Genomic DNA, 16,271 nt, shown 5'->3' with positions numbered 1-16,271 from the left:
TGAAGTTCCATTTCGTTGGTAATTTTCGATTCGTCACACCTCTTACGATTTTTGAGTAAATTAGACGAAATTCTGCACATATATTCTCTACGTCCATTGCAAGACAGGACTTCATTTTTTGATAGCATAGAAAAAGAAAATCGCGGATCCTCGATATTGGATTTTTTTTTCAAATTCTCTTACAATTTTTGTCCAATTTGCGTGAAATTTGGAAAACTCTAAAAATGTATGCAAAACAACTCTAGTTATGTGAATATGTTTATACTACATATATATATATATTTAATAAACCTACGGATATACAAAGGTAACACTCGGAAAGAACTGGCCATTCAAAAAATGGCTATTCTTGTGAGGGAAGTGAGGAGGAAAATTTGTATTCTTTATTCTATGAAAACTAGCAACAAATAGGGTATGACATGTCCACATTGTGATTATAGTGATTATCCATAAAAAGCAGAGTTGTGAGAATTCGCTTTTCGCTATATTCTGCAGTTATTGGTTGGCAACACTGTATTCATACACTTGCATTTGTTTACAGTACAGTTCCTTCTAAGTCATAAAAATAATTTCTACAATATAATGTAGAACACTACACACTGTGAGAATTCGCTTTTCGCTATATTCTGCAGTTATTGGTTGGCAACACTGTATTCATACACGTGCATTTGTTTACCGTACAGTTCCTTCTAAGCGCGGATCCAGTATAGTGAAGTGTATTATTGTTTATAAACTGCGGGGATGGGTTAGCGCTATGGTAAATAGTGCACTCGTAGCTTTTATAAATTGTACTGCACTTAATATGAGGACGGCGTAGGGACCTCTGTGTGATAAACTGCGGGAGCAGGTTAGCACTATGGTCAATAGTGCGCTCATAGAGGAAAGTCTGGATAAGTGCAATTCTCTGTGTTATGGGGCAAAAGGCAACTGGGAGCAGTTGATAATGGATTTTTAATGACAAGATGTACATACGGAGTAGAGCAGTGGTGTAAATAAAGGTTGTACATAAAGAGAAATACGTGAGACGTCATTTCTTGTCAACACAATGTGTTACAAAATTGCTTCACATTACAAGTTCTTTAGTCTGCCCCTTTAATAATTTATACTGCAATCAAGGTTACACTGCATTATCTGTCATAAATGGAAAGTATTGCTTGGAATTTATTCACTGATATTGGCAAGTACTTGCCTGAAGTTTGGGTACTTCATGAGATCTACAAAATTACCAACAACAGTTTCATGGAGTGTAATTAAATTTGAAATTTTTGATTATTTTGCATCAGTATTGGTTGAAAGCTGTATTGGTGTAACCTTATCTGTGAGAATGTTGTCTTTAAGGATTGAAGCGTAACAGTAGATACAGCTGCAATTTTTAAGAAAATAAAAAGTTTCACATACACCCTTTGTTTCTTAGTCATCACAGAAATTGCCAAAATTACATGTAAGCTCTTAAGAAAGACAAAAAATGACAGAACTCTGCAGACTAATACGGGAAACTATGCTCAGAAATACTGAATGGTATCATTTATAAGTAGAAAAATGCATTTGCACAAAGTTCATATTTCCTGTTATTTTCTTGTACCTCTCTTGTATTGTATATACATAAAAATATACACATATACACCCAAAGTGACAAATATGTTCATTTCATGCTAGACTTAGCAGATGAATTCTGAGGATTAATTGATTCATATGGTAAGTTGGTATTGTGTCTGTAGATATATTTTTTGAAGAATTTCACAGCTGATGATGTAAATAAGCATTAATAATATTTAATGTTTCCTTCATCTTAAAAGTTCATATTGTTTGTGTATTATTTTGTCTTCAGTATTAAACTACATTTGAAGCACAAGAACTATTGATACTAATGAGTTATCAAGAGATCTAATACATTTTTCTTCAGATATTTATTTGGTCAGTTCGATGTCTAAAGAAGGAAGCTTATGTGTTCAAAACATGTCATGAATGTCATTATTGTTGTGTGTATAAGCATAATTAAATGCAAATCAATATTCCTGAGATCTGAATTTGTAATAAAGTTAAATTGACATATATTTATGCAATATTTCTGCATTATTTTCATGATTGTGAAAGTATTTTAGAATTGACTGGACTGTACTGCATTTAACTTTCTATTTGCTGTCTTGCAAGCGTTCCATTTATCGGACCCATTGTTGAAGACCTAACCTGGCAGCTCGGTCTAATAGCCAAAGCTATTAAGAGAAAAGTGGGAAGGTAGAAGTTATTGTATACTACTTTTCATGATGCTTAGTGCTAATTGTTTTGCTGCCTCAGTGCGGGACAATGTTAAGCTTTATGCAGATATATTCATAAGAGATACATGTTAGAACTATTACCAACACTATCTCCAGATATTAGAATACTTTTCTTTTGTTTCTACCAAAATTTCTTGTCGATTTATATTCAGGGTAAGTCAGAAATATGGCTACACGTTTGAAGTAAATGTAGTGTGTTACTGTACAACATAGAGAAAAATGGTGAATGGTATATTAAACTTGAGACTTCATTTTTTCGTTTCAGATAAGTCACGTGCCCGAGCTTACGTCATTAACCAAGATGGCGAGGAACAGTTGCAGCATGGGCAATTGCGTACCAGAATGATCATGAGGCTGTGAGACTGGCAAGACTTGATTTTAATTACATTGTTGTCATCAACTGTGAAAAAGTGGAGAAAACGACTGCTTACATCAAACTGTTGTTTAGTTCAAGTCCATTGCTGTGCTCACATCTCTTACGATCATCTGGTATGAAATTGCCCACTCTGCAACTGTAACTTGCTGCTGCATGTTCAGCGCCATCTTGGCTAATGACGTAAGCTCAGGCGTGTGGCTCTTATCTGAAATGATAAAATGAAGTTTCAAGTTTAATATAACATTCACCATTTCCCTCTACATTGTACAGTAATACACTACATTTACTTCAAAAGTGTAGCTATATTTCTGACTCACCCTGTACATTGAATTAGAAGTTAGATGTGATTTCTTTTTCATATTTGCAGAGTAGCTACTCACTGAGGATCCCTTGAATTCTGACAGTTGTACAGAGTTTAGTGTCACCGAGAATAGTTATTTTATACTATTGTTAATAGATAAAAAATATAGCTGAGCCATACTGATACCGATGTAATGGTATCAGTACGAGAGAGTAACAGTTGTAATTTAATCACCTATACCGATCGATATTTTTCCCGGAATCCAAGTGGCTCATGGAATCTGCAAAATATGCCAGGCAACACTTTTGTATTCCTAAATATCTTGAAAATTATGCTCAATGCATAATATTTTGGAGCAAAACACTGGTAGATCGCTTTGATATATTTCCAGTGGGAATTTTTAAGAGTATCGACAGTGGTATTGGCTGAACACAAACAAAAATGTTATTAAGAGAACAATCAAACCTATCATCTCCCATCTTGTGTTTTGTAACTGTTATGTTAGAGATCTCTGAAATGTAGGAATAAGGAAATGGCATCACAAGATTTATCTGTATAGAGCATACAAAATTATACTTGTAGTGTGTTGGCTGAATTCCAATTTTTATGCAAGGAAGAAAGAAGTGTTTTATTGTTATACCTGCCAGAAATTAGGCATCTTTTAAATATTTTTTTCAAAGGTAAGTATGAAAAAGCATACTTTGTAAAATTTTTGAATATTCTTGTAATTCTGGAAAAAGTAGGATTCTGCTGGGAGTTTTCTTTTGATGAGGTATTTACCATAAAAGAACACTAGTTGTGTTGTCCTCTTTAGATAACCACTTCACCCAGACATCACCTTATTGAAGAAACCCTGACTATCTGAAAGCTATATTCAGAACAGTATTGGTACATCGCTTCATCGTAATTTTTCCAATCCAATATTTCTGTTAATAGCCTGCAGTTGGCTGTGCAGTTCTGCTACTTTGTTCTTTTTTTATGAGTATGAGGATACAATTAATGTACACAAGTTTTGTACATTTCTTGATATAAAGGGCCATTTTCTAAAGCAAAATAAGCTCTTAAATCTAAGCTATATATCCTTAACTTGACGCGTATGGATATAATAAGAGTCTCATTCCCTTAGTAATAGCTGATTTTATATAATTCCAATCTTGCTGATAAAAGCTTAATTAAGTCATCTGGTTATAGTCATTAATTAAGAAGGCAAATGAACCGGTCACTTTTATTATGAAATATTTGAAATGTGATGTGATGTACATTAGATCTCTGATACATTAATATAGGTACATTTTTTATCACTACTTTTTCAGTATCCGATAAAAATTGAATGTTAGGCCATACCTGTAAAGTATCAATAAAAAATTACTGATTCCAATAACCCAATATTCTAGATCTGATAAAAAGTAGCAAATGTTCCAAAAAGAACCTGAGTGGTTCATTTACCTCCCCAATCCGTGAATATACCTTTATGACAAGTAGATTTCACATTAAAAAGAAGGAACTTCATATTTAGACATTTACTTAATAAAAACGGGGTATGTGAATTATATCAATATGTCGGGGGGCCTTACCTCCAAGCAGGAGACCCAGGTTTGATTCCCAGTCTCGGTGATCTATGGTCGGAATTTTTCTAGCTTTATCCTCACATAAAATAGTTCTGGGGCAGACCCAGCCTCAAATAAATGTATACCTGGGTAGTGAAAGTGACGAGCATGGTGCTGCTCAAGTCAAAATTGCCAAGATCGAAGAATGTGTTGGGCACATCCCCCTATATTTGCTTTATGGCATGGTACAAAGTGCACGGGGAACTTTACCTTTTCCAAACCTACCTCCAAACCCCCTATATGCCTTCAGGGCATAGTGCAATTTTCTCAAACACTTTCATTATGTTCAGTGCATTTCATGCTAGCACGTAAATCCAATTTTTTTCCCAAGGAAGCAAAATGTTTTAGGTGTGCACTAATTGCATGTATTGGATGTAGACAGTTTAGGATAGTAGGATTTCACATTAACTTACAACATTGGACATTAAAGTAACAAGTAGAATTAAATAACAGCATCAATTTTATTGATTTTTTTATTTTTAAATGGATATTTTTGCCTATTCTAGATTTTCTGAATATCTGACTATCCAAATGGATAATCAGAAAGTAAATATCCATGCTAAAAATTAATCTGATATCTGGATATAATTTAATCTGATTTTTGCAGACTTTTTTTTTATTTTTAAAAGCATAATTTGGCTGTAGTATGCTATCTGCTTATTGAATTTGCATTCATTCCCCCAAATGTTCACTAATAGTTTTGAATTTCAGGCATGTATTTCTCAGTCATGAAATGCAGTTGCTCATTTGTCGTTAATTGTTTTTGTGTTTTTCTTTTTTAAACTTAATTTTTTTGGTAGTTGGAACATGGATCCAAGAAATGCATATATATTGAGGTAAGAGCTTCATAGCTGATAGCGTGAGAAGGAATAGTTAATTTTGAGTGTTTAGTCTGCTATTTCGGAAAATATTAAAAGGTGCTTGGAATGTTTCAAGAAAAGCAGCTTTTGCGTTTAGTGCTTTCATTTGTAGTAATATCTGGAGATAGTAGTGTTGCATGCGTTTGCATGAATTGTATGTTGCTTAGCTTTGTTTTGTCGTTAGAAAATAGTGTTGTTGTTGGGGGGAATAGTATTAATGTACTTGCATAACTGCATGCATTTATATGTGTAATGTGAAATGTGGCAGATATGTTGCTAATGCTGTAATGTCACAACGACTGGGCACCCTATTTGAAAGACACTCAATTACTAATCTGTTCCTTCTAGTACACCCTACAAATTACATTATTGCTGGCCAAAGAAGCTGCGATACATAGACTCACAGTCTGTGTAATAGTGTGCGAGGATGTGTGTTGTTTTTTCTTGTCATGTGAACTGAACGCTCCTTTAGATAGGAATGAAGATTTTAGCTAGCGGATATATGAATTGTTTTTAGACTTGCAGAAATTGAGTTTTAGTAAAGGCACTTTCTTTTAGTAAGGAATTTAGTTTTTGATATTGGTTTGACCCCCTCTTATTTGATGGGTGTCAGGTCTGGATTGATATATGTAGAGCCCTAAGGCTAATATTATCAAGAGACCTTAATTAAATTTCAGTTATAACTTTAGAACAAGTTGTGTCAATATTTCAAATCTATTTTTTTAAAATTTGTGCCCACTATAAGCACCTCCCACCCCTCCAGTGTAGGCCCCGTTTTACAGATGGACTCCCAGGTCTGTAAATTGGACTGATGGTTACTGATACTCTCATAATTATATCTTTATTAAATACATATAACGAAGATGCCTTACTTGTTGCAATTTAACTACAATACATTATGATAAAACTATCACTATATATACTATTGTGATAATTGCACTGATTCTAATGACGCAAAGGATGTAAAACCAGAACCAAACTGATACTGGCACCAGCTGATATCGAAGGTATCTTTGAAGTTAATCAGCGATACCATGTGCATTTTGCCTGTAGCCCTTGAGGGAAAATGTGGAACAGTATCTGACGAGGTGAGTGTGAGCAGGATTTGCTGTTCTCCATATTATTGTTACTAACGCCGAGGAACTTGCGATAACCACGTGTGGCCTTCATGAAAGGTATCATCCTGACATTGGCCAGGAAAGTCATTGGATGAGAATAGGTTTTTTTTAATCAGTATTGTTGAGAAAATGACAGGAGACATATGTGAACTTGTTTGAATCTGCCATCACTAGGGGCATACATATTTCGTTTTTGACGAAAAAACGAAATTTGAAAAACACATTGTAGTGTTAATATTTCATGTTTCTGAATGGTTTGAGATGCATTTTGTGACCATGTTTTGTCACGAAATAATGCGGAATGAACTGCAAAAAAGCGAAATTAACTCTTAAACACGAAATTTAGGGTTTATTCACCGATGTGACACCTTCTGAGGTCTGAATTATCCTGAGAGTTATGCAATTCCCGGAAAATTGATTAATTCTGCTGTTAATATTGGAGAAGCAAAAATGGACTCCTTTACACAGAAATAAACTTAATACTCTGATAACTACATACATGGGCTATTAGAAGTGAAATGTTAATTCTGTGGAATAAGTGTAGTTTATAAATCAAATTTAGGATTATATTCACAATTTTAAAACCAAAATGTCCTTTTATATACCACTTTTCATCCAATTTTTTACCGCTATAACACCGATATTTTATTTTATTTACTGCTTTTGAACCCGAAATTGACTCAGTTTTTGTACCGAAATATTGCTTTTTTATTTACCAAAAATATGTGCCTCTAGCCATCACAACACATTTGTCTGGAGTGACTAGAGGGAAACTGCAGAGTGATACTAGTCACAAGAGAAGTTTCTCTTGGATGCAGGTTCTCTTGTTATTGTTATGCACATGGAGAAAATTGGAATATTATAAACGTGGAGTATAATAAAGCAAAGGTGTGAAAGTTGGAAGTATGATAAGTGAAACGTGAGAGTTAATGCTTGATTGAATCTAGTGGGTGATCTTCCTACCCTTCTGTTTCTTATACAGGCTGGCACGTATTGTATCTACCAATTTCAGTCGGTAACTGTCTGAATGCAAGCATGTATGAGGAGGAATCTCTCTTGCTTGGGCAGCTGAAAGGCTTGCAGTCAGTCTGTTATGGAACATCAGTTGGTTCAGGAGAAGCTGCAGGCAGTGTGAGAACACACTGTATTCCCTGGCGTCCTGATAATTCTCCTCCAATCCGGACACTTCTAATTCAACACACTGCTATTGGTTTTCCATTGTCTATCCCAGGTCCCCATTGTAGGCCACTATGGTATGGATTGCTGGCACTCCTCAGTGGCCCGTTATTGTACTGTCCACAGGTGAATGGAACCTGTTTGGATAAACTCCGTCACTCCTGTGATTCAGGTGTGAACCTGCCAACATTTCATGGCAGACTGATTGTGAACTTTTCAGCTGCCTGAGCATGGGAGATTCCTGCATTCAAAAAAGGTTACCAATTGAAATTTGTAGGTACAATATGTAACACTGTGTAGCATTCAAGAAGAACCATATTGATCAAAAGAAAGTATAAAACCAAGACTTTGAAGGCAGGGAGACAATGATGTTTAATATTAGAGACTGCAGAATTGTAAATATGAAGGCCTGGAAGTTGCTTGTGTAAGAATCAAAAAGTCACGATAGTCTGTAGTGCTAGAAGGATAGGGGTAGGTACGCACACACACACACAACTTTTTCACATAAACTGACAATGGAATTCAGAAGGATTTTATTTAATCAGAAATATCCTCTGGCATACAGAGGATTTGAAGTAACAAATTGAGAAGTTGGTGCAAAATTTTTCACCAGCATTACAATTAGTTACTTGAAATCTGTATTTACTAGAAGCCAGTTCTGTTTAAAATGTTTGAACCATATGATTGTATGAATAGGAAATATTTTATTACAGAATAATTATTGGGTAATAGAGAATATGCTATAAGATTGTCTTAGTAAAATAAGATAATTGCAGTGTAAGGTTGGATTTTTATGGTTTTATTTTATTCTGCCTGTTAAAACTACAATGTATGACATATGTAATTATTTAGCTATTATATGAGAGTTTGGGTTACAAATTTGAAAGTGGCTATCCTGATGAGAAAAAATGATAACACTTTGCATGCACTATCAGGCAGTGAGCAGTGTCATTTGGGTTCCATGTCGATGCATGGAGTGCCAAAAGCGGTCAGTGCAGTGAGTACTGTTAGTACTGGCAGTTCGAAGATACGATAATAGCAATCAGGGATCAAAATCCAGGTGGCCCATGGCAACTGTATCTGACAGGTGCATGATGGGTAAATGCATTTCATGGAGTATTGGAGGTCAACCATCTATTCCTGATGATCAAGTGGAGATAGTGCAGGTTGCTTTTCGGTTAACTGCCAATAGACTGTCTTTCTAGAAGTATTTCTAGAAGTTGATCTCGTGCACATGCCAAAGAACAATCTCAACATGAAGGAAAATTTTGTCATGCTGTGTTCCCCAAACTGTCACCCATTCTGCAATCATCAGATATGGTAAGACATTGTTGCTACAGATTTCACTGGCAAAATGTGTATTTTGATCTGCAATCACTGTTCGACGTTTGTAAACATATTGCCGGCCCCCGTGGCAGAGTGGTTAGCACATCGTGCTACGATCCAGGGGTCCCGGGTTCGAATCCTGGCCTGGGGATGGATGTTTGTGATTGTCCATCAATTTCATCATGTCATCACTTAACCCCATCTTCGAAAATTAGCCAAAAGTGGCACAAGATGCGAAGTAAAATAAAGCAAATAAATAAAAAAATTGTAAACATATTTTATGGTGGTACACTGCTCGCTGTTTGTTTATCTCAACCGCGTACATGTACATACACAACAGCACTTGCTGCACCGACCACTTTTGGCAGTCGATGTATTGATGCAGGCTCCATCTGGTGCTGCTCCCAAAAGTGCAGCCACTTCTAAATGTACTACGAACACCATTTTGAATTAAAGTCCAGTGTTTTAAATCAGGAGAGGGGAAGGGGTCTATGCACATCGCATGTTTTAACAGTGGTGGTTAGTTCCCAGGAAGCTGATGAAGGTGTTATTTTTTTCTTCCCGAACTTGAATTGTGCAAGAGAGAAGGAAATTTAATTTCATCATGAAGGACTGACAGCATCTATTCAATGTGAACCCATTCTGCAGAGTGCACATATGCAACCTGTTTCCCCCACCTTCAATCTCCACACACCCTGAGAGGTCCTTCATGTGAAATGCCCTTCCAGGCAGACATTATGCACCTCTGGGGGTGATAAGAGATGATGTCAATTTTCACTGAGTACTTCATGTCTTTCGAATTACCTCTCCCCACCCATATAAAACTCCTAATGCCAACAGGTCTAAATATCATGGAGAGCAATTCAGTCATGGAGTTACTGATGTTGCTGGTAACAGAGTGGAGAGAGCTTCATCATGCTGAAAATTTCTAGAAAACTTCCATCTTCGGTCAACAATGAGAGGAAAATATTTTCTTCAAGTAGGGCATCAAGGAGCAGTGGAACATCATCTACAATTCCCAGACCAGTGAGAGGCATTTGGGAACTATACCTTTGGTATAGAATTCAGGGGGTGTTTCCAGACTTTTGATTCACCCTGTGAATGAAAATGGGAAGGAAAAAGAGAGCCAGAAGAGTGGATATAATCAAATTCAAAAGAAACAAGAAAAAAGAAGCACTTGATATTTTGCAGTGCATGTTTCATTCAATTTCAATATACATATAAATATGACAAATATGTAGCTGAGTGACACACATGACAGTTACTTGAAAAGTGATCTTATATTTTGCCAGGTTTGCTGTTTTCAAGAAGATGAGGCATGTGTGCAAGACGTCCCTTCCTGAAATAGCTAATCCCCTTCACCTTCCAAAATACAGAATCTTTTAAAAGTGTCTTTATATCTTACTAAGCCATTCTTTTATCATATTTATTTTCACAGCCCAAATTGTTTCTCCTCTTTCCTTAAAACGTTCAATGAATATGTAATGTATGTATAACTGTGTGGTCAAAGTTTGTGCTACACATATGAATAATCAATGTGATAGATAATATTTACAATCAGAATTTTTCACTGAGTTGACTAATACTGCTGTTCCGTGTTTCACAATGCACTGTGTTTCTGTGTCTTTGCACTTGTGAACATAATTTATTTGTAATATTTTTCCAGGATGTGGTGAATTTATTATATTTATTGCTATTCTCTATTATTAAATGTGTGTAGTTCAATAATTGTATATGGAAAAAGGGGGAGAATAACACATAAAATCAGCATTATCAGATACATCAATGCTTATTTGCTATATAGGTTTTAGTGCGTTTGCAATATTTCTTGCACTGCTTCATATCTAAAAAATTGATGCAAGCTGTACATGCGAGAAAGTTTCTTCTTGTACCAGTGGATTGTAGAAGTGACCACTTTAGCTAATTGTGACGATGAGGATGATTACATGCAGTTGATGACTTGACATTCACAATAAACACCCATGGCTAGGCTGGGCCATCTTGAACCTAGGAACTTCAGTGTCGCAATCGCAAGTTGACCATGTAATGCTCTTGGCCTCTGAGCCAGCATTAAAATTAACACATACGGAAGAGATTAAATGAACGATATGTTTTTGCTCCTTTTTCAGACAACACAGTAAAGAATTATAAACTTAATGCAGTCAGAATTTATTAAAAATATACCTTCACGTTTTTCATTGTTAGTGCTTTGGAAGCTGAAACATTTTTGTTAAGTTTGACATTGTTGATAGTGAGATTGAAGCTGCATACGAGAGTTGGAATCCAACATTCTTTCTCTCAGCTCCTCACCTAATTGTCAGTTTTCATCGTTGCAATTAGGCTATAGAACTGCATTAGTTAACATATTTTTTTATAAATAATTCATGTACATGTTTGGTAAGGTAAATTTCAAACCACAGGGTTTATATTCTTAGGCAAAACCCATTAACATCACATGGGTACATACATTAATTAAGGAGGTGAAATGCAATTTTATATTGCTATCGGTAAATGTTATATTGATACTCTGTTTATCATCAAAAACTTCATTAATATTGATTCATCCCTACAATAACATGTAATACAAATTGATGGGCGAAACAAATGTATGTTAACCCAGCATCAAGGACAATTGGGGAACTACACTATTGATTGATTTATTGATTTGGTGTTTTAAGTACACTTTATGCACAGTATGGCTAATCGGGACTGGACCTACAGCTTAAAGTGGGATCCGAACCACTATGAGCCTCCATTAGGTGTCGAACCCGGGACCCCTTGATTACAAGGCGACGATGCTACCACTGTGCCATCGGGGAGGCCTAAGGGGAACTACAGTACTGGTCTAGAAAGCCAGAAAACAGCGTCAATGGGATTTCTCTCACCATTCATCACCCAACAAAGAGGTGCATGGCAAACCTAGTCCCTCAACAAGCTATGCAATAAAGTTTAGTTTGAAAAACCGTAGTTTTAAAACCAAAAATCATACATATGACCTCTTTGATTTTTGATTGCAGCACCTTTGGAAGTCAGAAAGAAGAAGAGCCAGACAATACAATTAATATATTCTCCTTGGCATCTGGACATCTGTACGAGAGGTTCATACGTATCATGATGCTGAGTGTTGTTAAGCACACAAAATCTCATGTGAAGTTCTGGTTTCTGAAAAACTACCTTTCTCCAACATTCAAGGTATTCCAAAGATTATAATTGTTATGTGTTGTACTATTTGGTACTGAGAACAATAATATGATCATGTGCATTGTATCACCAATTTTCTCATGAATAGTGATTGACTGTAGATTTAGAATGCTAACTTTTGACGATGCATCTAGCATTATCATCAGGTGTAAAAATTGTAAGATATATTATTCTGTATGTTTTTCTTCTCATTTCAAAACAGCTATTAGATCAAGCAACCAGTTAACTAAGATATTTATACAGGGTATATACACATTGTATCTACCATTTTCGTGAAACCTTCTCAAGCATGTCTTGTGTGATGTTTCTGATGGTGGTTTTCCCTGGTCACAGAACCTCACAGTGTGTGATTTCTTCCTGTGGGGATTCATTGCTCAACTTCCACAGACACTGCCAGTATTGCGAATGTGCATCAACACTGCCATCGGAAACGACACACTAAACATGCTTGAAAAAGGTTTGGTAACAATGGGAGTACCGCCTGGACATCTGTCCTGCCGCACGTTGCGTGCACATAGAGATCGAGTGCGTTTGAAGTCTGTATGATACTTCAAATATTTATCTTCCAAATGGTGGTAGTACCATATATTTCTGTTCAGCATTGTTAAAAATATGGTCTTACAAAATTGATGCACACCGTGTATTCAAGTACATTGGAATATTAAAATAAAAGCCACTTGATCAGAGAATCAATTTTTTCACACAATACTGGTGAATGAAATTTTTTACTTTTTCATAATTTTCAGGATAATTAAACTTCATAAAAGTGTTGCAGATCGTACAAAATACCCAGAAAATTACAAAAAGTATCAGCCAGTATTGGTGGAAAATTCCAACTTCCAATACCATTACTACTGCCAAAAGGCCTCCCCGATGGTGTGGTGGTAACGTTGTCATCTTGTAATCAAGGGGTCTCATGTTCAATACCTGGTGGAGGCACATAGGTGTTCAGATTCCACTTTAAACTTTAGGTCCAGTCCCAATTAGCCTTACTGTGCATAAAGTGCACAAACTCGGTGAATCAACTACTGCCAAAGGTTAAACTGATATATCGGCATTAATATTAGCTCAACTCAAATCTATTATGGACCATGCTTAACAGTCTGAATATACGTGTAGCTTGAATGATCCTGCAGGCTTACAAATGAAGACTTGATAATACTGAGCTCATTGTTGTCATTGTTTATTCTCTATTCAGAATTTCTCAAATAGATAACAAATATTCAATGATTTATTTTTGCAGGATTTCCTTCCACACATGGCAAAGGAGTATAAGTTTGATTATGAATTAGTACAGTACAAGTGGCCCAGGTGGCTCCATCAGCAGACGGAAAAGCAGAGGATAATCTGGGGGTACAAGATCCTGTTCCTCGATGTACTCTTTCCGTTAGATGTGAAGAAGATAATCTTTGTGGATGCTGACCAGGTAGGGCTTTTTCAACTTTGCTGGTAGCTTTTATTACATTAACAGAAATGCTTATATTGAAAAGAAATACCTTTATTACCGTATGTGACTAGACCACAATTTCTTCAAGAACACTACCAGATTCTGTGCCAGAGTGGTTTGCATAATGCAGAAACATTGCTTGGAAAATTCCCCATCAAGCCAGTGTCATTTTACTAATAATATTAATAAGAAATGTTTTTTCAGTGACTAAACTTCATTAATTGGACAATGTGATTTTGAATAATTTTATAAAGATTAAAAAGTTTCCTGAGTGCTTTCAAAAATGTGTGGTCTTGAACTTTTGTCATAAAATTGTTGCCAATTATTATTTTGTAATTGATCCCGATTAATACCGTATCATGCCGTAGTCGTGAGTCAAACCTAGGACCCGGGCAGCATAAAATAAATAAGCAGTGGTCAAAAGTAGCGCGCTACTTGTAGCGTCGCTACAGTAGCTAGCTACAAAATTTGTAGCTGTAGCTGTAGCGACGCTACATTTTGAAAATTGTAGTTGTAGCTGTAGCGAAGCTACAAAATTCCTGTAGTTGTAGCGAAAATTCCTGTATTCGCTACAGCTACATTTTCTCTCAGCATTTTGAGGTGAATTTTGAATGTGGCAACAGCGTCAGAAAAAATCGACAATAACCTTTAATTTTGCAGGAGGTTCATAAAGACAAAGTCTATTACATGGAAATACAGATTATCTAGATTGTAGATTATAGATATCTGCATGTTATTTAATTAGTATCTGAATAATTCAGATATCCAGATAACTAACTGACATATATGAATATATTCCAGCTAGCAGCTATGGTTTTTTTTACCTGCATCGCTGCTCGTTTGCATCACCCCCGGAACAAATCCTGTGGATATCCATGGTGTAAGAGACACCAAAATGTCATTAATTGCTGTGTAAAAAACAACTTGCAGTGCAAAAACGAGTGATGTTTTTTCCGCTGCACTGACAAAGGAATAGTGCCAGCAATAAATGGTTCAGTACGTTAACAGCATTGTCAGTATATAGGATCTCACCAGCAAGAAATTATTGTTACAAGAATGATAGAGTTTTTGGAATTACAATTATTTTCGCGATAATATTTGTTCACAAATTTTAAAATTACAATACGTTAAGAACACTCGGGTTTACACGACAGTTTCCTCAATATATTGTATCATATTGTGAAAAGTACGTATGAGTTATTGACTTTCTGCAGAAACGACAATTTTCTTTAGTTAATATGCATAGTTTTCAAATTTATGTATTTTTTCTACTTTTGCGTCACTTTTCTGTAACTTTTACTAATCATGACATCATCCTTCGCAGTTTCCTGCCTCTGGCTGGGTCGGCATAGAAGTCATGCCTCTCCATTATTTCCTGGTCTTCCACTACTCCTCTCTTTTCACGGTGTTACAATCTTGTCCTCTTCTCCTAACACTCTCCGCTATCTGCTCTTTCCACCGACATCTTGGTCTCCCCCCCCCCCCCCGGCCTTATTCCCACTGCTTGTTCATTATAATCTCTTACTGGTAGTCTTTCTGCATCCATCCTCTTCATGTGCCCGAACCATCTCATCCATGCCTGATCTATCCTGTCCTGAAGCTTCACCACACCCACTGTCTGTCGGATCTGCTCATTCCTTATTCTATCCCTTCTAGTCTTCTCCCATAGACTCCTTAAAAATTTCATCTCCACTGTCTGCATCTTTTTCTTGTCTCTCTATGTCACGTAATTATTGGCACATAGTATGTGTTATATATTACCTTCTTGCATTTCATAGGTACATCCCTGTTCCATATTAATGTTCGAACGCTTTGATATAGTCCACCACCCATTTGTCCTCGTCTGTTTATCTCCTCATCTATTCTTCAACTCTTCTCAATCATGACAATGAGGATGAATGGTTTATTTAATTATTCTCTTATCTATAGTCGCTTTCTGCCACTTTCGGCTAATTGTGAGAATGAGGAAGAATGATGAACATTGTGGGGAATGTAGGAGCAGGAGGATCCCATCCTCCCAACTTGGTGTCTTTCCTAGTTTTTGTTTTAATTCCATTTTATGCATAGATAAGCTGATCGAGACTGGATCCGAGCCACTATGTGCCTCCGCTGGGTATCGAACCTGGAGCCCTTTTGTAAACAAAGAGCCCCAGGTACTTTTAATTCAAAATGCTGCCTTCATATCAGTCTATTAAAAAGTGAAATATTTATTCTCAAGGAAAATATGTTGATGTGAACATAAATACGTAATCCTACCAAATTTCATTTGTGTATAGTTGTAATCATTAATTTGGGTAAGACCCTAATTGCAATATTCATATATCAAATTTGAATTGAAATGCCACTTGCATAGGTATGTTATTCTCAAAAACTATAGTAAAAATAAGTAACTGAAGTAACACTGCTATCAAAATTATCAAGTGACGGGAATCATGATAATAACAACATAATCTATTTATCAGTAGTAGGGGATTTTTTTAATATCCACATGGTTATTTTTAACTTTTTTATGCAGAAGTAGCGCAAAAAGTAGCGAAGTAGCGAGTAGCGAACAGGAGTAGCGTAGCGAGCTACTTTTTGGTA

General features: G+C 36.0%; 1 protein-coding gene across 2 annotated transcripts in view; it reads left to right on the top strand.

The window, feature by feature from the left end:
- Uggt (UDP-glucose-glycoprotein glucosyltransferase) overlaps positions 1 to 16,271 on the top strand; it is a 130,662-nt gene that overhangs the window by 95,606 nt on the left and 18,785 nt on the right. Inside the window, exons 19-21 of one of the 2 annotated variants that reach the window (XM_083129748.1) lie at positions 2,152 to 2,235; positions 12,058 to 12,232; positions 13,485 to 13,667. In XM_083129748.1, coding sequence (XP_082985874.1) covers positions 2,152 to 2,235; positions 12,058 to 12,232; positions 13,485 to 13,667 — 442 coding nt within the window. The remainder of the gene's footprint in view (positions 1 to 2,151; positions 2,236 to 12,057; positions 12,233 to 13,484; positions 13,668 to 16,271) is intronic. The other variant, XM_083129749.1, reaches the window with a different exon arrangement.

This window comes from Lepisma saccharinum, chromosome 10 (genome assembly GCF_977018435.1).
Source record: "Lepisma saccharinum chromosome 10, izLepSacc3.1, whole genome shotgun sequence".
NCBI classification, from domain to species: Eukaryota; Metazoa; Arthropoda; class Insecta; order Zygentoma; family Lepismatidae; genus Lepisma; species Lepisma saccharinum.
This window is presented reverse-complemented; position numbering and strand designations above follow the sequence as displayed.